Source organism: Cinclus cinclus, chromosome 2, assembly GCF_963662255.1.
Source record: "Cinclus cinclus chromosome 2, bCinCin1.1, whole genome shotgun sequence".
Lineage (NCBI taxonomy): Eukaryota > Metazoa > Chordata > Aves > Passeriformes > Cinclidae > Cinclus > Cinclus cinclus.
Genome location: NC_085047.1, coordinates 58,670,773 through 58,696,586, shown reverse-complemented (window position 1 = coordinate 58,696,586; position 25,814 = coordinate 58,670,773). Strand labels below are relative to the sequence as shown.

Genomic DNA, 25,814 nt, shown 5'->3' with positions numbered 1-25,814 from the left:
ACCACACTGATGTTTGTATTGCCTGGGTTTTAAGAAACACACCCTTCCAAGCTAATTTCAAAGCAGGTCTTCGTCACCACGGCTCCTTTAAGTTTTTAATAATAGTATAATCACTGTGACCTCACCTCCAATCAACTCACCTTTATGGTTTCTAAAATTATTCAGCCAGTTGACAAAGAAATTATTCATTCTTTTACATCATTCATTTACTAAGACTACTACCATCCTTAAAATTAATTGGTGTGCCCAGCTCACACGGCACCCTCCCAAACCGCAGAACTCAATGTAGGTCGAACTGGAGGGAATTTAACCTATTCCAAATAATGCTCTACATTTAAAGACGCACAACTTGACTTTGAAAGAACAAGTTCAAAGCAAACCATCCTTACCTCCAGCTCTTTTCCTGAAAGCGTTCCTGTTATGGCTGAAGAATTTCCTTCCTTTTTTTTTTTTTTTTTTGTCTTTTCAGGAATTTCTGGCAAATTCAAAGGTATCCCAGGGCTTGGCATTTGTTGTTGAAGAGAAGGCACAATGAGATTACTCATTGGTATCTCTGTTTATACTCTCAGTCCAACTTGACTCTCAAGTTGTGGTTTAACAACACAGTGAATCAGCTTTTTTTAAAATTTAATGTCAAATCTTAAAGCCACTGTAATCATAAGAATGCATTGTATGGGTGCAGAGTCATTCCACTGATTTGCTAACAATAAATTGAAGAGAGAATTTTGTCCTAGCAGATTAATGGAGATTTAATGTGGAGCAAGTAATTCTCTGTCTAGGCAACTTTAACTTCATGCTGTCTTCCTGAAGTCAGCATAAAATCAACACAAAATTGTAAAGTGAATGTAAACACTGCTGTGTGCTCTGGCTAAACCAACTGAAAAGTAATCATATGCTCTTCCCTGATTTTTATCAAATTTGTATTTCTAAATAATGTGCAACTGTGTGCAGCAAGTATTTAATGATTACAGAACCACTGTCTGAGTAGTCTACCAAAAAAACAACTCTGTGGTTAGAGAACTGAAGACATTTCACCTTAACATCTACTCTTCACTGAGAATTACAAACACCCTCATCAGTGGAAGCTGTCATATCTAATAAAAAGACAGCTTCAATCATTGCTATCTAGGAGATCATGGGGAGAATAAGATGGAAGATGCAGGAAACGTGCTTCAGCTGTAGAATTCTTAGTACTCTGGTTTTATTGTGATCCACACCTCTTTTAATGACAAAATATATTGCTTTTGTGATAGGATAAGGATATTTGTATGCCCTTATTTGCTCTAATAAAACAGAATTTTTTTCCTGACCTAGAGCAAATATATTTCTGTGATTATAAACTCAAAAGACTCCCTGCTGATTATCTGGTCAGAGAAGATTATACACCATATATGCTACAGGAGATTTTACTTGCTGTGGTGGGTTGACCCCCACATGTCTGGCTAGATGCCAGACACTCACCAAAGCCACTCTATCACTCTCCTCTGCAGCTTGGCAAGGGAGAGAAAACATAATAGTTTCATGGTTTGATATAAGAATACGGAGAGATCGCTCACCAAATACCATCAGGGACAAAACAGACTTGAATTGAGAATATTGAATAATTGAATTCATTACTAGCAAAATCAGAGCTAGATAATAAGTAAAATAAACCTTAAAAACACCCCCACCCCTCCCTCCTTTCCATCTCTACCTCCTCTCCCAGTGGCTCAAAGAGACAGGGAGTGGGGATTATGGGCAGTTTATCATGTTGTTCCTGCTACTGCTCCGGGAGAGGAGTCCTTCCCCTGCTCCAGTGCAGGGTGCCTCCCATGGGAGACAGCTCTCCACAAACTTCTCCAGTGTGAATCCATCCCATGAACGACAGTTCTCCACAAACTGCTGAAATGTGGGTCACTCTTCCACAGGGTGCAGTTCTTCAGACACAGCCTGCTCCAGTGTGGATCCCCCTCAGGGTCACAAGTCTTACCAGCAAACCTGCTCCAGCATGGGCTTCTCTAATGGCTGTGGGTGGATCTCTGCATCGCTGTGGACCTCTGTGGACTGCAGAGGGACAGAAGCTTCACCACAGCCTTCACCATGGACTGCAGAGGAATCTCATCTCTGGCACATGGAGCACCTCCTGCCCCTCCTTCTCCACTGACCTTGGTGTCTGCAGGGCTGTTCCTCTTCTACATCCTCCCCTTGCTCTTCTCTGGCCTCAATTAACTCTGCACAATAACAGTTTTTTCCCTTCTTTAATCTGTTATCAATGAGGTATTACCGCTATTTCAGATTGACCCAGCTTGGTCAGCAGCATGTCCATCCTGGAGCCATCTGGCTTTGGCTCTGTGGGACATGGGAGAAGCTTCTGGCACCTTCTCACACAAGCTACCTGTGTAGTCCCCTCACTACCAAAATCTGGCCATGCAAACCCAACACACATACATAGAAAAGTGGCAGTTGATTATTTAATTCTCTATAGGCAAACTCATTGAGATACATCTGAACTTGAATGAGAACTTCTTTTTAAACAACGCACAGTCTTCTGATTAAAAATTTTTAACTCAAACCTTGGTGTGTTATTCCAATGACTGCTTTATTATTGGTTTGAAATCTGTTCCTTGTTTCTGGTGCTACTTTTAAATTTAAAGTAGGTGGAGTTTCTGATAGCTCACACATAGAGTGAACAAACCCTTTGCTCTTTTTGCTGTGTTGTGACCTTCAAGCTTTCACTTAAGTCTCTCAACTTCTCATATTAATCAGGACAAAGTTCCTGAGTCTTTAACTACAAATAATGTTTTGTGGTCTTTCAGGTGCTTTGCAGACTCTTCCCTGCACACTTCCTAAACAGTAATCATTTGTCTTGGACTGTGTACCACAGAACCAGAGGCCACGCTGCAGCTGTGTGTACCTCAGTGCCAAGTACACAGGCAATATTCCTCAAAAGTACCAGAAATTCTACTCATAAATCAAATTTATCATTTTATTCTGGCTTTAGAACTTAGACAGCTGATTAATGACCATGAGCCCTACGACCTTATCAAAATAGATGCCATAAGGAATCCCTTATATAGATTTCCTACAAAATTTTTATTTCAGCGCAAAGTTTTGCACTTTTCTCTTTAGAAATATATTTGCTTATGTTCATCTCACCAACCAGTCCAAATAACTTATTTCAATGATTTGCCATTTTCATGGTTCGTCATCCCCTTGGTTTTCTGACATCTACAAATATTACCACTTGAAGCCTGCCTGTCTCTAACTCCTTCTCTGCTTGTTTCCATGGGATTCAGATGCTTTAATCTTAGAAACTGTTGCCTAATATATCTGGCTGACCAGGAGCTGCTCAGTCTTTTCTAGGTTCATCAGATTGGTACTTTTCTATCCAAATCACAAACATTTCCACCTGGCATAATTTCACCCACCACATCACAGACATGACACCCCCTCTAAGTTTCACAAACAACACACGGGAAAAAAGCTACTTGTAAATTGTATCACTGTTCTGACATTGTAGTAGTACAGAAAAACATAAAGCATAAAGCATCGTCAAAGTTTATCCTTAATTTACGCTTTTGCTATTCACCTGGTCAAAAGTGTATTTGCTAGTCCCCATTGCCCCACTCCACCATTCCTCACAAGGGAAGATTTAGCTCCTCAGGTATTTCATAGCCTGGCAGATCTGTTCACAGTGACCTGAGCAAACAGATCTGTCTCTCATGCTGCATAGCATCCCAGAAGGATGGACAAACCTGCCTTTCCCACCACTCCATATCCTCTGTGGACTAGGCTGGCAGAACCCACCAGCAGTCACAGTTCTTCCATCCAGTGACAAGAGATTTGCATAACTGTTGGAAAAATCTCACTAGTCTCATTTCACCACACTGTGAAGCAAGATTTTAGGACCAACTAGGTTCTAGGGAACATGGTTGGTCCTAAAATATCAAGGAGGGGGTAGAAGTATACATACCTGGGTATGGTTTTATATGGCAGCAATAATGTAGATTGGTAAATTCTACTAATAAATTCCTTAAAGCCGCAAGTCCCTAAGAGTAATACATACTTGCTCATTGCACCTCATAATAATATTAATAATATAAAAATTTTAACTGTGAAAATCTTCAGTAAGACAATAAAATATTTTTCCCTAAAACAAACATTACTCATGTGCAGCTTCTGTGGTAAATGACACAATTATGACCGTGTTCAGGACCTATTAACATCAATCTTCACCCCTGCACATTTCAGCTTTTCTAATCTAAAACATAGAGAAATGTTCTTTTTGTTTAGTATTTCATTTATCTAAACTAGGCTTGGTTACATTTAACCAATGTTAATTTGGAGTTTTCCTGTTCCCCACGGCTGTTTCATGGATTAAGATTACTTCTTTAAATTAGAATTATAACTTTAATAAGGCTAAAGACACAAAAAATTATTTTATTTTCTGGTAAGTCATGTTACACCCTCTCTTTATTGGAAAGTAAAAATAGCTATGCAAACCATCTGATGGGATCCCTTGAAAGTAATGTGGGAAGACTATTAGAGCAATGTCAGAATTTCAACTCCACATTAAGTTAATAGAATCTGTGAAAAACTTTCTGGATCAATTTGTCTCTGAGATAATTGAATTTAAATTACAGGATTTATAGTAAGAATTACTTTAATCTTGGTATTCTTGACTTAATTGCTAAAAGCATCCCTTTTACTTCATATTGGTCTTTGTGGAGTAACTAACTTCTTTTATCTGTTACTGTTCTGATGATACAGAAAAATGTATCATCTTACAAAAGTAAACAGGTCCTTCCTTTCCTTCCTTTCCTTCCTTTCCTTCCTTCCTTCCTTCTTTCCTTCCTTCCTTCCTTCCATACCTTCTTTATACAGCAGATATTTCTCTTCTGAAATCTGTCAATTTGCAAGGTTCCCCACTGAGACTGTGTTCTTTCAGCATGTGCTAGAAGTGAAATAAATGGGACAAACCACATCCTTAAAAGTAAACATACACCTTGCTGGCTTGGCCAAAGAAATACTGTGATTTACAGCACTACATCCACCAGCTCTGGGGAGAAACTAGTTTTCTGGGGTTTTTTTTCTTTTCTGCTAGGACAACAATATTTGTCTCAGTATCCCCTAGCTCATCTCCAAAGAAGACCAGGACCATGGATGTGAGTCCATCATGTTACTTATTCAGATTGGCCACACTAATACATTTGTACTTACCCACCACTTCCACTCATCCAGTAGCCTCTTCCTTTCACTTGTGCAAGCAGTAAAACTCCATTGGGAAAATTCTGTCTCCTTCCTCTATTAGGCAGGTGAGTTGGACTAAAAAAAGATCTGTTGTAATTTTTATTAGAATATGTACCTTGATAGACTTAGAAAAGAAAAATTACCGAAGTAGAAGCTTTACATACTGATTTGCTGTAATTGGATAGCAGTAGTGTTCTTATTAGAGAACACAATAAAAGAAATGGCTCCATGTAAGTGCTAAGTTGTTTGGTGGGCTAAATTCTTTCCTTTTTCCAATCAAATAATTTTACCACCTGTTTTTTCCTTTTTCAGTGTCAGGAGTTAAACTCCCTTCTCCCATTCCTGTTTCTCTTTATTATTTTATAGAATGTTTAACTAAAACCTCTACTTAAGTTCTGAGCATTTCAGAAGTAATATATTTCTTAATTTTTCTGTGATTTTAAAGTATCACATTGGTAACCTTCATACTTTACTAGTCATTCATCTTTCTCTTTTAGAATAAATGATTGTCAAAAAGTTGTACCTGCAAAGTCTGAATGAGTTCAAAGTAAAGGATACAAAAGTTTGTGCCAGGTATCCCAAAGTGGGCAGCCACAAATGCAAAGCTCCATCAGAGGTGTTTGGCTCATATGTAAAAATGCGGTTAGAACACATCCTGTGTTTAATCATTTCAGATCTTGTATTATGAAGTGAAACTTTAAAAAAAGATCAAAAGAAGGAACTTGGGAATTACTGATCCATAACATAAACTTATATTCCTCACAAAATAAAAATAAAATGTTTCTAATTATTTAGATGATAACAGGGAGGGATGTAACTAATACAGGCTTTACAAGGACAAGTAATTTCAAACAAACCAGGCCTTTGGATGGGAAGCTTTTAACACTGATGTGATATTTTCCTAGAAAACCCTGTTTCACCTGAAATATTCCTTGGTGCTCACAGATCTAAAGAGATCCTACCAGGAGGAAGTCCTGCTTTACACACAAACAGAAAGGATGTCGGAATATCCTCATTGATGGTCAGAATGATCAATCCAGGAGTATGTCCATCACACCTGGGCAAACCCAGGCTGATGTTATTCAAGGTGAGGCCTGTGTTGGAGCATGATGTCCAGTGGGGCCCTGGATTTCAAAAAAGCCACAAGCAACATCTCTGAAGTGTGAGCTGAGAGGTCAATGATGAGAATGAAATTCGGTTGGTTGAGAGTAGAAGTGTGTGGCAACAACTTCTAAACCCACCAAAAGTTATTAGTGAAGATGCCTGGAGTGGTTTCCACATAATTATGGGGAGTGAGATACAGATTGCAGGTTTAAGGCATTTACTAACTACATCCTCCAGGAAGGATCTAAAGTCCTGGTCATCAGGGGTCTAACAGATTGGAGTGAATTATTCTTGCCAAAGGTGATTTTATGAAAGGAAGCTAGAATGTCTTAAGCCTGGTTCACCAATATCCTTAAATAAATGTATTAGTATGTGGCCTCAGCCAGGAGCACTGGCAGAGGTGGTTAGCAAAGGTTAGTAGTGGTTTGAGTAAGCACCATGTACAGCCATCTGTGCTTTCATGTTATTTTTCTTCTGACTTTCAGGGTATCTGTTTACTGCAGCACAAAGTCAAAGCAGCCAAAGGGGTGGGATGACAAAAACACACCCCCCCCCCCCCCCCCCAGATGTCTCTGAATAAAGTCTATAAGGAAAATACTATTTAACAACATTAGTCCCTGATGTTGGCACTCAGAAGGAGGTGTTGAGGTGTTTCTCCATGCCAGCAGAACAAGCAGGGTTGGGGAATTTAGAAGGGGTAATAATAATGCTGGGAGGGGAATGAAGTGGATGGTGGATTGTCCTTCCATGGCTCTGCTGCTGCTCCAGTAAAACACATTTTCCCAAGACTTTTCTCTCAGTGACTTCTTTCTTTCTAAAGCACTTCATTTTGAAAATAATTCTTCCAGCTGCACAAATAATTTCCCACTTGTAAAACCCAAAAAATCAAGGGAATTGTTTAAAACCATCCTGTTGCTTGCAGGTAGGTAAGCAACTGCCAAAGCAGTTGTTAGGTTAATGAGAGGAATAATAATAATGAAGAAGAATGAACATGTTGGAGGAAGTCCATGAAAGAAAACTGTAGGCTAAAAACATTTCTCAGGTGCCAATGTGAGCTCCAGGCAGAAGGCCCTGTAAACTGGGACAAATGCAGAATTTGTTCAATAGTTTAGATGCTTTTACAAGCAGAAAGTAGTGGATTTCAAGGCAATTATCAGGATGCTGCTGAAAAAATATATCTTTGTTTTTTAAATGACCCAATTTGTTACTTCAGTTCTACCTGAAGGATCACCGGGGAGGTATGTACATTTTGCTCTGCTTTTAATATATTTTCTTCATTTTAGTGTCCCACTGAAGGATGTTGTCCTGTCTGGCTGGCAGGAATTACCCAACTACCAGGTTGATAAAATCATACCTTCAAATGTTATGCAAAATTATTTTTATAAAAGGCCAACTGGCATGTTTACAGTGAAGAGAATGAAGAACAACATTTCGTTGAAGAATTTATTCAAGTTAGGTTTGATACTATATGCAAAGTAAAGATGGAAGTTTCATGTTAGCATAAATTGATGAGAATTAGTGTATACTTGCTATGTTGTATACACTAAATGCAATTCTGGTGGAAATATGCAGAAAAATATAAAAAACCCTCATTCTTTTAGTGCCTTTCTACCTCAGCTTAGGAAAAAAAAATTGAAAGCTCCTTTTCCCCCTCCAGAGAATGGAAATGCATAAAGTGGTGGGGACCTTCTTGTGAATGTCCAAACACAGCATTGGAATAAAAGTTCATATGTTTAAGCATGTCCAATATATCCAAAATATTTTGCTTAGAAAATGTAGGCTATTTTCAATTCACTTCATGTAAAAAAACATGTCAATAATGTGAACATTAACATTTGATTTGTCTTTCAAGTTTTCACTGAGTCACTGAGGGCAGGGAACAGAAGAGACAGAGGTAGATGAGGCATCTTCGAACACAGTAGATAGGGTAGACTACTACCAAGAAATTTAACCTCTAAAGACTAGACCGAGTTGAAAAGATTGGAAAAGGCAAAAAAAACCCCAAAATAATTCAAACAAACAACATGACTTGTAACAAAATAAAAAAAATCAGAACAAAATTAAATCGAACCCCAGGCTGTGTTGGAGATGTTTTGATGCAGTTTGGTTGACTTGACAGGAGAACCACTTTGTGCTCCTGCTCCAACTGCCTCCAGTGGGTTCTCCCTGTCCTACTTCCCATCTTCCCAAGGAAACTGTTGGCCAGTCCTTGCTTTAGCAGGCACTAAACATACCTCTCTACCCCTCACTAACATACCTCAGGTGTTTTCTTCTGCATAAGGATGGGCTGTCACATCCTTGCCTTGGGCCTGACTTCAGTTCCCTGAGCCCTCTGTAAATGCAGCAGTGTGTCCATGAACAAAAATACCCCAATAATCCTGTGATTCTGGCATCTGTCTTTAAATTCTTTGTTGGCTTTGACAGAATTACATTTTCCAGCAAAATCCTTGGCCTGTGATTTTCAACCAGTTCAGTCAAGCTGCAGGGAGATCCTAGTCTCATCAGGAACTGTGCTCTTTGACTGGGTGAGCAGAGGGAAATCACACAGGGCAAGGCTCCTTAGCAAAAACAAAAGTCTGTCACACTGACAGAAAGAACTGAAAAATCAGATTTGGTATTCAGGAGCCCAAAAGGGCAGGGCTGAGCTGAAATGCATTGCATAGGTTGCAATTAGACCCAGCAGGATCTGTGCAGCAACTGATGACTGTCCTTATTCAACAAGATCTTGAAATACACCTCCAGTTTAAGTAGGTTGTTATAATCTTCTGGGGCCTATACTAGCGTTCCACTTATGGAAAAGTGGAAAGGTTTGAACTCCAGGGGATGAAATGAGGTGAACACAATTGCATATCTTGTCACAGGTATAAGATTCAGGGCAGACAAAACAGAAAATGGGGCCAGAGGCACAGCAAGAATCTGTATTTCAGGGCAAAAGGGGACGTATAGTGTGTGAACAGAAGAAGGAACTTCAAGACTATTAGAGTTTTAAGAGACTCAGTGTTTGTGGCTCAGCAAGCAAGGGAATGTGAGAGACTATAAAGGACACATATTTCATGGCAGGTGACTTTTGCCACAAAGCTCCAGCATGACCAAGGCTAAAGAGGCCAGATGTCGAGAGGTATAAACAATCATCATGTGAGATCCTCCTGTGCATCATGAGGAAAGGAGGGATGCTGACTAATCTTACTCTGACACTCCTTCTTAGTGTAAAGCCCTTTATAACATGACATTCCTCAGCAGCCTCTCATACTCAGGGAACAAAGGGAAGGAGACCAGACATCTTTGGGCAAATAACTGTTGCTTGCCATTAGTTTTAGAAAGCTACCTTCCAAAAACCAAAATGCTGTTAAGTAATCTTGTTATCTTCCTTTTGAGGTCACACTCTTACCATCAAGGCAGTTCATCAACTCACTGCTGATAAACTTATTATCAACATAAATAGTTCCTTTTTCTACATCTGGAAGAACTGCAGCAATTTCAGTTCCTCAAATGAGCTGAGCTGCTGTGGCAATGCTTTGGGCCTGGCTTAGCAGCACACCATCTTAACTTCACAGGAGTATTTTATAGCCTTAGTTATATAAGTAGATAAGATTAATCTTTTTGCACCAATAGTACTCCCACATCTTTGCAAATGGACGTATTTTGCGAAAGCTAAAGCTCAGATGTCAGTGTGCTTTTTTGTGGTATGAAAAAGCTCTAAAACCCAAAGAAAATGAAAATATATATTAAAAAACTATTGCAAATACAAATTCCTTATTTTTTTTCTTGTGAAATACAATTTCTTGTCCTCTTTTCCACTTACCAAGTAGATGATATGAGGATAACTTGTTGTAATTAAACATGGTTGATTACAGCTGCAAATTCAAATGGGCAGGTTGAAAGTGGAGCAAAGAACACCACTATTTTGGACGGTCACTAAGCTTATTTTTTTTTTAAATCTCCTCCAGTCCTACTTTTTCACATATCCCGCTATTCTACAACCACTGGGAGAAACAAATAAGTGTTGAGTTCAAAGGAGATAACAATATCCACTTGAAGAGTTGTAATGCTTTGGCTGGTGTTCAAGGGGATGCTGGTATCTAGTAAACCGAGAAGGCTGAAGTATACACACGCTGTATTACTAAAACGTGTAACGGAGGGCAGAGAAATCCTGCTGCTCCCTAAGGGTGGCGTGGTAGCTGTGGAAATTAGAACCCCCCTCTGCAAGACATGGCCTACGCATCCGTGCCGTCTGTTCCACAGTGGCTTTGCCGTATCCCAGCTCCCGGGAGTTTGTCTTAACGTGCCCGTGGGACCAGCCGGCGCGGCCGTGGGGGAACGAGGTGCCGTTTCACACTTAATTTAACATCCAAAGGGTGCCAAGAGCCCAGTACTCAGCTCTCGGGGCCTTCGGGGAGGAGTGGGGCCAGAGGGCTGTCCCAGCACCAGGGCCTTGATCCTGGCCCCCTCCTGGCTCGGCTCGGGGCAGGGTGATGGGGAAGCAGCGATGCTCCCTCCGGAGCCCGTCGCAAAACCCAGCCGGGCCCTTGGGGACCTCAGACCCCGCACTCCGGCCGCGCACCGAGGCCAGCGGGGCCAGCCTGGGGACCAAGGGAGGCGGCGTGTCCCGGCGGGACAGCAGCGGCTCCCGGCGCACCGAGGGGCTTTCTCCCCTCGCCGCGGGGCGCATCCTCGCCCGCCGGCCCCGCCAACAGCAGGAGCGGCCATAAACCGGCTTATGCCCAAGGCGATTTGCCCGGGATCCGCTGGGCTGCCCGGGCGGGAGGGGGCCGGGCGTGCGGGGCGCCCGGGACAGCGCGGCGGGCGGGCGTGCGGGGGGCGGGAGGAGGCGATGATGTGAGCGGCGCGGCAGCTGCAGGCCGGCTCCCCCGGGAACCGGGCTGAGCCCGGTGGCCGTGGGAGGGAAAGGAGCCGGGCGGGGAGGGAGGAGGGGGCCTGGACAGAGCCGGGGGAGAAAAGGGAGGAGCGGAGCCGGGGTGGGGGGAGGACGAGCGGCGCCGGGGAAGCGCTGCCAGCCGGAGCGGCGGAGGGAGGGAAGCGTAGCCCGGCGGACCCAGCTCCGCTGCCCGTCGGCGCTCTCCCCGCGAAGGTTGGGGACCTGCTGCGGGGTGATGGAGGAGCATGGGTACCCTTCCTATAGCGCCCGCAGCCCCGTCTGGGAGGAGCTGGTAGGTACATGCGTGCCTTGCCGTTGCACAGACGTTTCCTACCCCTTTTCCTGCTTGTATTGCTCAGCCGGGGAGTTCGGCTATCGCCCTTATCTGTACCCTCCAGCCCCCCCTTCCCTTCTTCCGACCCCGCTCCACGCCAGAGCCCGGCCGCCGGCGCTCGTCCCTTCCCCGCGGGGAGCAGGGGGGTGGGAGCCTCTCGCCCCCGCCGTATCTGGCCATTTGCTGATGAGTTCGTCCCTCTGGGAGACTTGGAGTTCATTGCCCTTTCTGAGTTTCACTGCCCGGGTGGAAAGCCTGGGATTAGCACCGAGAGCCTTGCCTTCAACTTTGCCGAGGGGGGTGGGCTGGGCTGGATGTTGATACCGTTAAACTCCTTCTCTTAGCACAGCAAAAGCAACGTGTCTAAGCAGCTTTGGGAGGCAGTTTCCAGAGATACACACTTCATTCCCCCCCCCCCCCCCCCCCCTTCTGGCTCTAGGCTGGGAATTGCTCCCATCGCAGCGGCAAAGCGGGATGGGGCTGGGGGTACTCTGCTGTCATCCTGCCTTGTGGGATGTGGGGAAAGCGCCTGCCTTTGGACCGCTACGAAGGGAGGGGAGTGCTCAAACTGGCCCGGAGGAAAGCTGCGGTGAGGTGCCTTTGCGGTTTGTTTAAGCAACTCGAAGACCCTCCTTCCAACCAAAGGAAATCATGTCACCGGCATCCTCAGCAGGCGATAAAATCAGATTTCCCTTTTCAGGGCAGTCTGGTCCCGCTCCTGGGCTTTTCTCCATTGTGCAAACACACACACACATCAGGCGGGGATGGCTAAAAATAGGCTTTGGGTAGCTGCTTGGGAGATTTCAGGCTATCTAAGAGGTCAAGGCTGGGCTGCCTCTGGCCCTGAACTTGGCGAGGCAGCATGAAACATGGATCCGTGCCATTGCCAAGCTCCCCTTTAGATGGCTGTACCATGTTTTGCTAACTCGTTTGGTTGGTCCAGGTTTTACTTGTAAACCCAGTTTTAAAGAGCAAACGGGGGAGACCCATTCTTTGCGTGGCTTGGTGTGCGCACCCTCAGGAAAGCAGCAGCCGAGCCCTGGAGATAACGACAACGAACTAAGTTCACTCCATTCCTTGTTAGGATTTGTAGCCCTCACAAATATATTTTTATTGTCCTAATTTTTGTTGTTAAGTTGAACATCCCCCTTCGCTGCCCTCTGCAGTCCTCAAGCCCCGAAACTGTTGCCGGAGATGCAGCTGTGATAGGGAAAACAGCTGTGTGTGTGTTCCGGTAACATGGAGCTGACATTGAAAGGATCAGGCAAGGGAAACCCGAGATTTTTGCCTGTAGAGATGAAGACATCGTGGGAGGAAGGCAGCGAAGTCAATTCCTGCGAATGCATTCTCCTATTAAACAGTGACATTTAAATTGCTGCCGTCATCCAAAACTCAGCTGAAACTCGGGAGGCAGATGGATTGCAGCCCCTCTCCGCTTGGAAATGCAGAGTCCTGGCTGAAGCATCCAAGCCTGTTTCCTTCTGTGTGCACGGCTTAGATAAACAAGGAGAACTTCCCCCCCCTCCATTTCCCCCTCCCCCAATAAGGGCCAGGATTTGGGTCATGTTTATCATTTCATTGCTGCATTTGTTAAAGAGTACATCCATGAATGCAGTTTTAAAGTTAACCACCGTACCGATTTCCTTTACAAGACTAATTTCAGCTGATCCACCCAGTCCTTTACCTGGTAACCTGCTGGTAAAATACATGGTCTTAGTAGCAAGACCCATATTGTTCTTTCCATCTGCTCATAATCAGGCTTTTTATGATAATGGGGGCAAAGGATGAAGATGTGATTTAGGTGAAGACGTGAATGATGAAAGGGAAAACATAGTACGCAAACTTCTCTTCCCCTGCTCTTAAAACACAAAACAAAGAGCAATAAGATAGGGAAAATTATTTTTTTGCAGGTTTTGAACCTGTGCAATTTAATAATCCATGCAAATTGTCAGATTATTGGGAAGTGCTCCTCCTACAGCTATTCTGAGAAATAAGTGATGGACATTAAATGCAGCCACAAGTTCTTTGCCACTCAGGGTTGGACTTGGTGGTGTACTACTTCAAATTTCTACACAGACCTTTCCTTAAATCACAGCACACTCTTAAATGGAAAAGCTCTTCCTTAATCCAGTAGGAGTTGTGTAAAACCCCATGACCAAGCTAAGTAAAAGTAACTTAAAATGTAAGGCTCACCCTGCACTCTTGCAAGGGAGGTTTGGTGGCTTTGCAGGAAAAATGTGCATAACACATGACTTACAAAGCTCTATACACAATTTTCATATTTCATATGAGACATGAGTCTTGGCTTTCCTTACTCTTGAAATGCATACAGAAGTCCTAACACATTCACAAAGCATCTGTGTACTTTTATTACCTGCCCTGGTTTGGACCTTTTCACTGTGAAACATACAACATAGTTTAATAGTTTCCTTAATAATGAAACCTTCAGGTCACAGGATTCCCTTGGCTAATCCCAGACCAGCCACAAGTGATGTAGTTACTTTCTTGAACAGTGGTATGGATACATGTTGTTATATTTTGGCTTCCTCTTTGCTAAGTAAGGAAGTTAAGAAAGAATAATATCAGTAATCTGATCTGCAGAGGGAGTTCAGATAGATCTGAAATGAACTTGTTGAGAGTAGGGAGCCCAGTAAAAAAACCAAAGCTATCACTAATCACCCAAGTTAGGAAAGATTCAACAAAATCTTTTAAATATGATGAATAATGCATTGTTAATCTGACACACTATTGATTCAAATTCCCTTGGAATAACTTTCTGAGGTGAAGGATGGAAAAGTATTGCCCTTTAGTTTATAGATGCCAAAGTGACTTGGAAAAAAGAGATGTAAAAACGCTTGTTACAAAGGAAATTAATTTTAGGGTTGGAATAAAATAGTGTAGTAATCAGTATTATAAACTAAAACCTTCAGCACTGAATGCTAGAGTGCATGTGTGTTTAGATTTTTCTTCTACGCTTCATATTCATTTTAGTGACATATATCCTATTATTTGGACTCAATGTGGTTGATTTAAAATGTTCTCACAGTGTATATATGTATATTAAATGTATACAATATCACAGTGAAAATAAGTATATATTGTATACAAAGGGCAATTAATCAGCTGATACTAATTGCCGTAGCACAAAAATAGCAGAGCTGTTTTTTATTAGTTGAGTATCTTCCTTTAAATGCCAATCTTTCTTTATGCTTTTTACTCCCTTGCTTCAGTTTGCAAATTTAAGGTCATTACTAAGAGGTGTGAAACTGTTAAGTGAAATACACAGCACGTGCAAGTATTGTATGTGTTTTTAATGACTGCATATAGTCCCACATTGTTCAAGAGCCCAACTTGCACAAGTCAAGTGGTACCATTTGTGCCGGAGTATTTGTAGCTGTGGTCACTGTGCTGAAACGTGCTATTCAATATTTCTCATATTGAGTCTAATACTGATCACCTGGGAGAAATCCAGCTGTGAGAGGAAGGGATGGAAGTCAAGTTGCAAGTTCTTACTGAGGCAATCTTCATGGCTAGCTTAGGCAGCTTAATCTGGGTAAAAGCTGGAACTGGACCCTGATTATCTATTAATAACTTTGAAAAGAAGAACAAGTGGCAATAGTGGTATCTTTAAAACTGTCTTTGTGCCTGGGCAATGTATATGTTTGTAGAAATAACTTCCTATGTGAACATGAGTGAGTAACTTGTGTATTTTCAACAATGCTTAACACTTGGTTTCTCCATTTTGGAAAACTCCGTAAACATTAAACAGCTGCAGACTTAAGAACCCGTAATTTCACAGAATGCACTACATACTTCACAGAAACCATGTTCTCATATTCTCATTGAACTGTTCTTGTGGGACATTTGCAGATTTAGGTTATTGCTACTAAAATCTTCATATTAAGTAACCTGAGAGAACATTCCTATGTTCTCTCAAAACATTTTGTTTTGTTCATAGCACTCTGAAGTTTATCAAGATATGATGAAAGAGACTTGCTTGGGAATGAAAAGCAAGCACCTTCTTTCCTAGTAACCACAATTTTGTGTTTGGACAGTCAGGAGTGAGGGGGAGCACACTGGGGTAGCCTAGGTGGAGATGCATGGTGCCCTCTGCATTGTGCAGAAAGTGTGCAGCAACTAGTACTCATTGTTAAGATCTAAAAATGAACAGAAGTTGAAGAGTTGTATGTATTCTAGCAGTAACCACTATTGTTCAGACAGAAGTATTTAATTCAGTTGAATTAAATGTAGTCAGTCTTGCTTGTGTTCTGTTAGCACCAAGTGTTTCTCAAATCAAAGTTACTATTATGTGCAATACATTAGCATTAATTAGGAAACTATGTCTTGTTGTCCCTTTGCAATATTCAAGTGACATTTACATGCAAAAGAATTAAAGAATTACAGTGAGAAATGTTCTGGCATAACTTGCTATTCCTGAAATTAAGATGGTGAGGGGGAAGAAAGGAGGGTGGAAAGACACAGTGTCCATGAACATTGCTTTTAACTATCTTTCTTCCTAGCTGTACCCTAAATTACACTACTGAGAGCAATGCATCCTTGCACCTGCTCAAGTCCGATCCAGTCCTCTGAAAAATGGAGAACTCCCTCTCAGGTGAAGAGTGAGATAATACAAAATTAGTCCTTAGTTTCAACAATCATTTTGAGATATGGTATCAATGACAGGATTTAGGCCTTATTAATATTTTAATAGAGCAGGTGGGTAAATTAATTTAAAATATAACTTAATAGATATTTTGATTTTTAAATGTTACTTTTACTATTTAAAAAAAACAAACCCAAAACTTCCATAACTGGTCCTATGTGGAAGTGGGTATAGAATTGCATTTGAAGTATCTGGTGCAGTAGCACAGAACTAAGCCACAAGAACTCCAGGGCTTCACGGAAATATTTGCTTTCCCCTACACTACTAGAAATAAAAAACCCAATGAAAGAAATGGGATGGACTATAAAAACTCTGGACTATTTGAAATTCAGACTGTGACAAGGAGTCTGCAGTGTAGGATAGGTTGTACAGGTGTTTACTTTTCCTCATTAAATGCTTTGTATTTAGGTACTGCGGCATTACATTAGTATGTTAAGAGATGTCAGTTCCCTTTCTGGAAATATAAATAGAATTGTGGGAATATAGAAGCCACAAGTGTTGATTGCTTTCTTATGTTTAATCCGGTCCATGCAGCTAGAAGTTGTGTGTTTTATTTAGTATTGCTGTGATTTAAACACTTATTTTGAACACTGACTACATACAAGCCACAATAATTTCGGAGTCCCACAATTCAGAACATGTGGTGACATTTCGAGATCGTGCAAGCTGCCAGATATGAGATGAAAAAGGAAAACTGACCCTTTCTTACCCAGAAGTAAGGGCCGCTCTTTCACAAAGACAAAAATTAATAGAACAAAAAAATTAGGCCATTAGGAGAAAAATCACTGGATAGATTAGATGCATTTACTAAAACTGTCCGAGGCTTTTGGAGCTGACGGATAGTTACCACGGGGTTGACAGATAGGAGCCCGTCTCATCAGTTGAGGTGCGTCCAAGTCCCGAAGAGACATCCTGCGCTCCCAGGGGAGAGCGGCACAGCCCTCGGCCCGGACGGGGCAAGGACTGGGCACGGCACCCGCCCGGTTTCGCCGCCCTCCGGGTCACCGGGCGGCACATCGCGCACGGGGGGTGCCCGGCGGGGCCGGGCGGTGCTCGCTCCGGTGCCGGGTCCCCCCTCCCCGCCAGGCCGGGACGTCCGAGGAAGCCCTGGCAGGTGTGGGGGAGCCGGGCGCTCTCCCCGCTTTCCATCGCTCGTTTCGCCGCCCTAGGACTCGCCCCGGGGCTCACCTGTGGGGCGGGCACCCTCCTGCCGCGGGCGGCCCGGCCGGCTCCGCCACCGGCGCCCTCTGCAGCCGACGGCCGCCCCGGGCCACTCCCCGTCGGTAGGGGCGCAGGGGGCCGGGCCCGTCCGCCGAGCTCCGCCCGCCGGCGGGTGGCCGTGCCCCGGGCCCTGGGAGCGGGCGGAGGCGGCCGGCGCTGCCCGCGGGCCGCGGCCCCTGCCCGTGGGAAGGGGCGGCGGAAGATGGCGGCCGGGCGGGCGGGCGGACGGCCCCGCTCCGCTCCGCTGCGCTCCGCCAGAGCCCCGGCCGCCACCGCCCCCGTCCCCGCCCCCCCGCTCCGCCTCTTTCCCCACCCTCCCGCGCCGCCTCCTCCTCCCCGGGGAGGGGAGCGGCAGCGGCTGCCCTGGCTGAGCCGGGCTCGTGTGCTTTCTCTCGGTAGGAGTCCGGGAAGATGGCCGGGGCCGAGTCGGGGATGAGCGGCGCCGGGATCCCGCTGCAGCCCCAGCCCCAACCCCCGGCGGCGGCGACGGGGCCGGCGGACGAATCGTCGGATAGCGAAGGGGAGCACGAGGGCCCCCAGAAACTCATCCGGAAAGTGTCCACCTCGGGCCAGATCCGCAGCAAGGTAAGGGGGGCAGGAGCCAGCCAGCCCCGCCGCTTTCACGGCCGGTTTCTCCATCCCCATCCCGAAGCGGGGCTAGCCCGGAGCCGGGGACGGCCGCTGCATCCCGCCCGCATCCCCGGGAGCGGCGGCGGGGGGGGCTGTATATGGGGGGGTGAGACTGCCGTGCCTCTTCCTTCCTCTCCCCTCCTCCCCGTCCAGCTGTTGCGTCCACATCTGTCCCCGGCTGGCAGGAAGAGCCCCCCGGGGCGGCGGGGCTCCGCTTGGCCGGAGGGGAAGCTGCCTACCCCGGCAGCCGCCCTGCCCTGCCGGGCGTCCTGGGTGTGGGGGAAGCGGCGGGCTGCCTCCCTCCTTCCCTCCTTCCCTCCGGCTCTTCCTCGGCGGCGGGCACCGCTGCCGCGGGGATCCCGCCCTGCCATCCTGCGGCGCGGGTGGGCTGGCTCAGCGAGCCCTTCCTCACCGTTTTCCATACCCGCCACCCACCCTTTTTAGTTCAGCCCCGGTCCCGGGGGCCGCTGCCGTGCACCGAGTCCGCGGTGGCACGTCGGGCTCCCCTTCGGGAGCGAGAGTACTGCCAAGGAGGGAAAGGCGGCTTCCACTTTGAAAGGCACTTCGCGGAAAGAGAAGTAAACTTCTGTACATCTTCTCTCATGGCACTGGATGTGTAAAGCAGCTGTCAAAATTTTAGGTTAATGCAGTTTTTTGGCTGTCTCGGACTGCCGAAGTTGTCTCAGTGGAATTACTTCTTTTCATGGATGATGTATTTATTTATCTTCTTTCCCCTGTGAAATCAACAAGCAGGCATTTGAAAGCATAAAAATAATGAAACAGACTCACTTGCTGTGTAGAAGGATCCCATGACTTTCTACAAAGCATGGTCCACAGTCGGTGATGAGGTCTGAACAAAATCGCTTTGGGGAGAGCTTATTGATGCGATGACATGAAGATCAGGGTTTTTCTGGGAAGTGTCTGTTTTGAGGGGCAAAGTGACTCCATGCAGGCCTGGACTGATCACACTTAGGATTTGATTTCTACACAATAGGTCATGTGGTGTTGTTTCCTCTACAGAGCACCCATTAAAGTTAGTAGTTTGTGAAGTTTTTGTCTGGTTGTTCTTCCCTTGGGCTTTTGCTCTGTGTGCTATGTTCAAAAGGCAGCCACCTTTAAACAGAAAGCGTGATTGTTAAACAGTAATGTTACTTCGTTGTGTGAGGTGGAAACCAGTTTTTCCCTGAAACCTCCTAAACAAGATGTGTCATTCCATTTTATTGCTAAACGTTAATTCTGCATTTGCAGTTGTTAGGTCTGGCTGAAAGGTTACTATCGTAAATAATACACAACTGTTGCATTGTGTTGGAAATGTAATCCTGCACAAACTTTCAGCTTCAACACCCTTCTGTGTGGCAGTCTTCAGAACGTTTTAAAAGTTACAGAACATGATGCCTTTATTAGCTATAGTAGTATTAAGTGCATTTGAGTGTTTGCTTTCACAGAGGTTGATACTTGCATAAGGAAGACATGCCTATTATGAATGTTACTGACACAGGTTTGTGAGATTGAGATCCCAGCCAATTCTTGCCAACTGTTACAGACGGGTGGGATATTCTGTATCTGAAGGCTGTGAATGAATGCTAAAATGGGATCGCCTGAAGAGCTAGGACAGCTTTGCAAGTCTTGCTTTTGCTTATCTTAGCTTGAGTCCCAGTTCTATTTCTGTGAATCAGATATATATAGGAAAAACTGCTGACATAATTGGAGTTAAAATATTGCTTTATTGGTTGCAATTTACAATAATATGCAACTCCAAATATAAACATCTTTCTTTCAATTTAATTAAAAGTGATATATCATTGTTAAAGATGAGACCCCTGTTAAATAATTCAGTAGCACTTCATTTTATAACTCACAATGCATTATTTAAAAGTAGCTATATTTAGACAGACAACTCCCATTTAGTTTAAGGGTGTTGTATGTTTGCCGTTGTAGTAGTTGGTGATCAGTGGTTACATGAAACCACTAGAGCAAGGAACATCAGGGAGCTGCTCTTTTACCCAGCTAGTCCCTTTCATTCAAATTAGATTTGTTAAGCTTCACTTACTTGGTGGATGTGTTTGTAAGCTAAGGTTTTAATTAAATGGATTGGGTTTGTCTTACATCTAAGAATAGACTCTTGAAACAACTGAAAGCATGTATATTACATTTATCATTGATGCTTGTGGGTCATTTAGAACTCTGCTGTTTTTCTCCAGAGGTTGCTTATTTACTTACTTGAAGCATTTCAGTGACATGGTATTGATTTCTCAGCTCAGAGCTATACCCAAAAGTCTCTGCTGGTAATTGTTTTTATTTTACTTAAGGAAGATGTTATTTTTAGATGTTTTGGTACAGTTGATCATTTGTGAAAGCTACCATATGGTGATACTTTGCAGACAGAATCACTCAGGAGTGGATTTTTTTAATGTGTGTATAACAAGATATAGGAAATATATGTGCAAGAACAAACCCCTTTCTCTAGCACTAACCGAGGCCTAAAAACTTCTAACATCTGTAGTTCTCAAAGGGAGTTTTTGCTCTTTTCTTCCTAAATAAAAGCAATTAATTGTTTAGCTGAGGACAGGGGGAGAATGAGAAGAGGGAAGGCAAGAGTACTGTATTGGCAGATCTAATTACACCCAAGCTTATTGCTTGTTTGTGATATGCTAATGATTGGCTCACAGTTCTATTTGGAAAACTTGTCCAGTTTTGCCATAGCTTACCCACATTGGATATCAACTTCCTTGGCAAACTATTCACTTGATTTCAGTGGAACTACTTTTACAGTCAGTTGCTAAGAGAAACAGATTGGTGATATGGCTGGACATCATTGTGACTTCTCTTATGGGTGTAGTTTCAGTTTATGCATATCTATCTCTTACATTTTTAGAATACTTTAAAGGCATATCTGTGTCAACATATGTTAATTATCCCAAACAGAAAACTTGAAGATCAACATGTGCTGGTGTCTGCCAACTTGAGGAGGAGGGAACAAGTAGTTGTGCAAAGGACTAAAGGACTATTCTTTAGGCCAACATGTTGTTTGTCACTAGGAGCCATTTCCTAAAGCCCCATGCTTGGCTGTGGAGTGACACTGTAGCAGTAGGTACCTTTAGGAAAATCGGGACCGAAACTGATTAGGGCTACTGTGAGATTAAAGCCAACATGTTTAAACATCATCCTGGAAGCTGTTGTATCTGTGGAGTTTGTATGTGTTCCATGGAGGAAATACTAGTGAATAAATAGGTGGCAGGCACCCTGTGAAGTTTGAGCACTTTTGAGCCAAAATCCTTAATGGAAACAACTCTTGGTTTTGTAATGTCTACTTATCTTTCCCCCTCATTTTGGGAGACCCACATTTTAGTACATAAAATGTGTCTCAGTAGGGAAAAAAAAAAGTATGCATTTTGGTTTTATGAGAACTTTGGAAAACTGCAGTCAGACAGTTTTGAAGTAGTATATATGATGATACTGGGTTACAAACAGGGTTATATTGGAGATTGAAGTAATGGAAAGTTCTCCATGTGTGTGTTAAATTTGGCTTCTTCATTTGTAAAGATGCTGGTTAAGACAGGCAGAGTTAGTGCCTTCCTTAAACAGATGACTTCAGTTCTTGGGGCTACAGCCCGAAAACTGCCTGTCATCAGCTGGCTTCTAGTTACTTTAAAGTTAATTGCTGTAGTGCAAAGCACATTCCTTAGAAAGATGGCCTTACTTCAGTTCTTTATAGCAGGAACATGTCGAGAAGGGAACATTCAAATTAGAGCTCACACTTTTTCTCTTTGAATTCTTCTCACCTTTAGGATCAGCACAAGATTAATAAATGAAACAATCCCTGGATACTTGGAAGTATAGTTGTCAGATGACTGCAGTTACAGTTCTCACTCTTGTCTTGAGTACTCTGGAAAAAACTGGATATGAAGAGTAGAACTTTTATCACTGACCTGGCTTCCTATTTTAATGGGTCCATGTCCAGTTAATGCAAAAGCTCTGTTGGATATGTGCTTTGCTCTCAAATCTGCATTGAATATCTTGCCTGTGTTTATTTTTGCATGAAGCAGACATTCCAAAGCAGAAAGTATAATTTAGGAAATGCAAGAAAATGTGGTGTACTGAGTAAGATAAATACACTTGTAAGGTATGAGGGACAAAGCTTTCTTCCTCTCCTTCATCCCCAGTGGTTTTTGTTAGTAATGAAATTGCTATAACATGGGAGATATTCAGAAGCATGACTGTGTTATAATTAGTGGAGATAATATAGTGTTGTTTAGTTAAATGGCAAGAGTTGTTACTTGAATTTTCTTATCTGAGTTATTAATATATATTTTTTGAGATCTTAAATCATTATGGAGTAATAAAAGTAAATTAATTAAATTCTCCACTGTGGTTTTATTTGCTTTAACATCAGCCATTTAGGAACTGAGCCTTCAAAAAGTTTCTAACCTTTTCCATATGGTGATATTTGACAGTGCCAAGTCCCAGCAGTCACTTCCTGTTTGTTTCTGGTATACATTTCTGTCAGTTTACCATAGCTTGTTAATTCACCTAAATGTAAAGTGATGTGAATGATACCAGTGTACAAATGCATGAGCATCATTCTTTGCAATGTAATCTGCTTTTCCTTGTTTTAATGCTTCCCAATTTACTCAACTAAGTAGTGGTTCATGCCTTTCTGGTTAATGAAACATGATTTTTTTTATGCACCAGAAGTTCTCAGGAAAATGCCATGTTAGCAAAGTCTACCCCAGTGGAGATCCTTTATATGCATTAGGTTTGTGTAACTTCTTGCACAGCCTCAAAATGCATTATAATTTGTAATGTATTTTGCAACTGCAGTAACATGAATAGTGTCACTAGTGAGGAAGTGCACAGCAGTTGTCCTCAAGTTCTTGACACCTAGTAATGTTCACAGAGCAGACTGAAGGGTGCTGCAGGATATCTGTCTTCAGTATTCGTATTTTCCATAATTTTCATTCTGCAATTAAATTGATGTACTGTATAGCCATCCTTAGTAAAATACCTCAAAAATATCTCAATAACTTTTTTTTCCCCACAATGGTTGTAAAATCAGGCAATTTTTTTTAATTTTACCACATCCCGGGGACATTAACCTATTTTTAAAGTGAAATATTCATTAATGTGTATTTCTGACACATGCATTGTGCATATGAATGTAAAGGGCACTGTGTTTAAGTTTTGATATGGATATATGTATTATTCTGTTCTAAAGTATGCCTGGACAAAGCAAACCAGTTTTTAGCATTAAATGGTGTGCAGTATTTATTGCTTTTCATAATTGCCATGTGTCTACATAAGCTTTCAAAATAGAGTCTATTAAAGGAAAATTTCGGGCAAAGTCATGATAGTTTGGGGAAGTTAAAAATGACTGAACACACTATGCAGAAGTAAGCAGGGTTAGAATGGAAAGAGTTACACTATTTAGGGCACATTGGTCATTACCACTCCAAATTCTGACACATGTTTGTATAAAACTGAAATGAAATCTGCTAAGGCATTTTAGTGATGCATGTATTGGCAAAGCTTAAATTGCTAGCTAAGTACCAGAAAGGAGGAGCTTGTAACATTTTTCAGTAGGTATTTGCAAGCAGGTCGTCAAAGAATGTTGCTTTTGAGGTGGTTTTCTTTGGTGCTTGTTTCTGTATTTTTTTTGGGGGGGGGGTATTTTTTTGTTTTTTTCTCCTTTCCTGGAATCTTTAAAGTATTAATGCTATTTTGTACTGTGAGGTCATGAATTATCCCTTCCACCCCACCCCCTGGCCAGCTGGGTGAGCTGTGAAGGTAGAAAAAAGATAATAACACTTTTGTCTTCAATACAGGATTTTGATTATTTTGTGTATTGTTCCAAGGAGCTGGAGAATGCTTTTCTGTGAAAAAGATCGGGTGGAACACTTTGAGTTTATTTTGTACTTAAGGAGAATTTCTGTTTTTTAAGAAGCAAAAGAAGAGACTCATTCAAGAATAAATGATGACTGGGAATCCCTTTCTGAGATGCCTTATCTTGTGAACTTCATGTGCAGAGTCCTGGAGACACGTAACAGCCATGCCAGAGCTCAAGAAAGGACTATTTTATAGCTGGGTCTTTATCCATGTAAGGCTATATAGATCATTTGCAATCATTTTGAATTGTTTCCAGCAATTATGTCAGAATGCAGGATGCAAGACTCTTGTATGACTGCTTTATGACTACTGGATGACTAGCTGGACTAGCCAAATTAGTTTGGATATCTAAAGCAAAATACCTAGAATTACAGTGGGTTTGTATTTGAAGTAGTGTTTAAAAGAACAGTCTGTCTGGCTTTCACAAAGCCTTTTTCTGAAGGGAGGTCTTGAAATTCTCTTGACTAGCTGAAGACAATAAAAGGCAGCTTAGACCAGTGTTGTTGCTCTGGAACACTCCAAAAGGCTATATTTTTTTTCTATTTTTTTTTTTTTTTATGTTACTCTCATTTTCTGTGAATTCTGACCAGCCATGCTTCTGGTGAGGGCTCTACAGAAGAGCATACATAGTTTGTAGACCTCAAAATCTTAGCGAAGCAAGAAGGTAATGTGTGGATTCATTGATGCTCAGAATATGGAGCCTTGGGTATAAAAAATGCTCTGTAGTCATGCTGTTTTGGTTGTTTTCCTCTGACAGGGATAATTAAGACATAGTTTGATGTCTTGTGAGAATACTTCAGTAGCTTACTTTTAAAGGAGCCACAAGACCAGCATTTTGTTCTCGTTGGGCATTAAATTTTTGAGATTTTTTTTATTATTATTTTTTTATTATTATTTGTAAAGTAGGGAAAAATGATGTCAACAACTTCTTAAAGTTATTGACAGCATGGCTAGTTTTGTTCAGTGTTTTTTCAGTCTGATACTTTGGTATCTGAACTTTATTAAGAGAGAGATCTCTTTCTTTCACCTTTGTATTTGCCACCTTTCTACATTGCTGTTTTATCCTTTCTCCTCTGGCCTTGAAAAAATCAGCTGCATTTTCCAAAATCGTCTTTTAAAAACCTAAGAGCAGGCTACTAAATACGTGCAGTAACCATAGCTGTATAATGCTAAGTTCGAGCCATGACACTCAATTTACTAGCAATGTCAGGAAAAAAAAAGCCTGGCTTGGAGGCATCAGTAAATTATGTTCTCCATATCATACTGAAAAGAAGCCTCATTCTTTCTTAATGTAAACATTGCATTTATCACAGCAAACAAGCTTAATGCTAATCCAAAATAAACATTATTTCATTGGTATGCTAAAAATAAGTCCACTACATTAGATGCTATTTAAAATGAATTAAGAGATTTAGTCTAGTGCACCATTTGTGCATGTACTGAAACACTTCAGTCACCCTATACACTTTTATGTGACTAATTACGTCTTAAAGTTAAGCTGATGCTTAAGTGCTCATCAGATGTGGGTCATAAAAATTCTGTAAATAAAGTCAGATCATAGTTGACGTAAAAAACTGTTACCGTGTAGGAATTACCATGATATATTGCATAATTATGAAGAAAGGGAAGAAAAAAAATTTTTCTAGCTAAGTTTTTTTATTTGAATAATATCCCTGTTTAGGAATATTTCACCACTTAGATACTGAAAGCACATTAACAAAACCTGAGCTTGTACTCTTGGGAGAGGTAGCATTATTGTAATGAATTCACTAAGCTTTTACATTTGATGAGAATTTATTTGTTTATTAGATGGGCAGCATGAGATTTATTATGATCTGGACAATTCATTTCCTTGCCTTTAAGCGCTTGGGGTT

At 42.4% G+C, this 25,814-nt stretch overlaps 1 protein-coding gene across 2 annotated transcripts in view; it reads left to right on the top strand.

The window, feature by feature from the left end:
* The first annotated feature begins 11,444 nt into the window (after positions 1-11,444).
* The window catches only part of DGKH (diacylglycerol kinase eta), a 149,684-nt gene continuing 135,314 nt past the window's right edge, over positions 11,445-25,814 (top strand). The window contains exons 1-2 of one of the 2 annotated variants that reach the window (XM_062514777.1): positions 11,445-11,501; positions 17,827-18,012. In XM_062514777.1, coding sequence (XP_062370761.1) covers positions 11,445-11,501; positions 17,827-18,012 — 243 coding nt within the window. Of the gene's footprint in view, positions 11,502-17,826; positions 18,013-25,814 lie in introns of those variants that run through there. The other variant, XM_062514778.1, reaches the window with a different exon arrangement.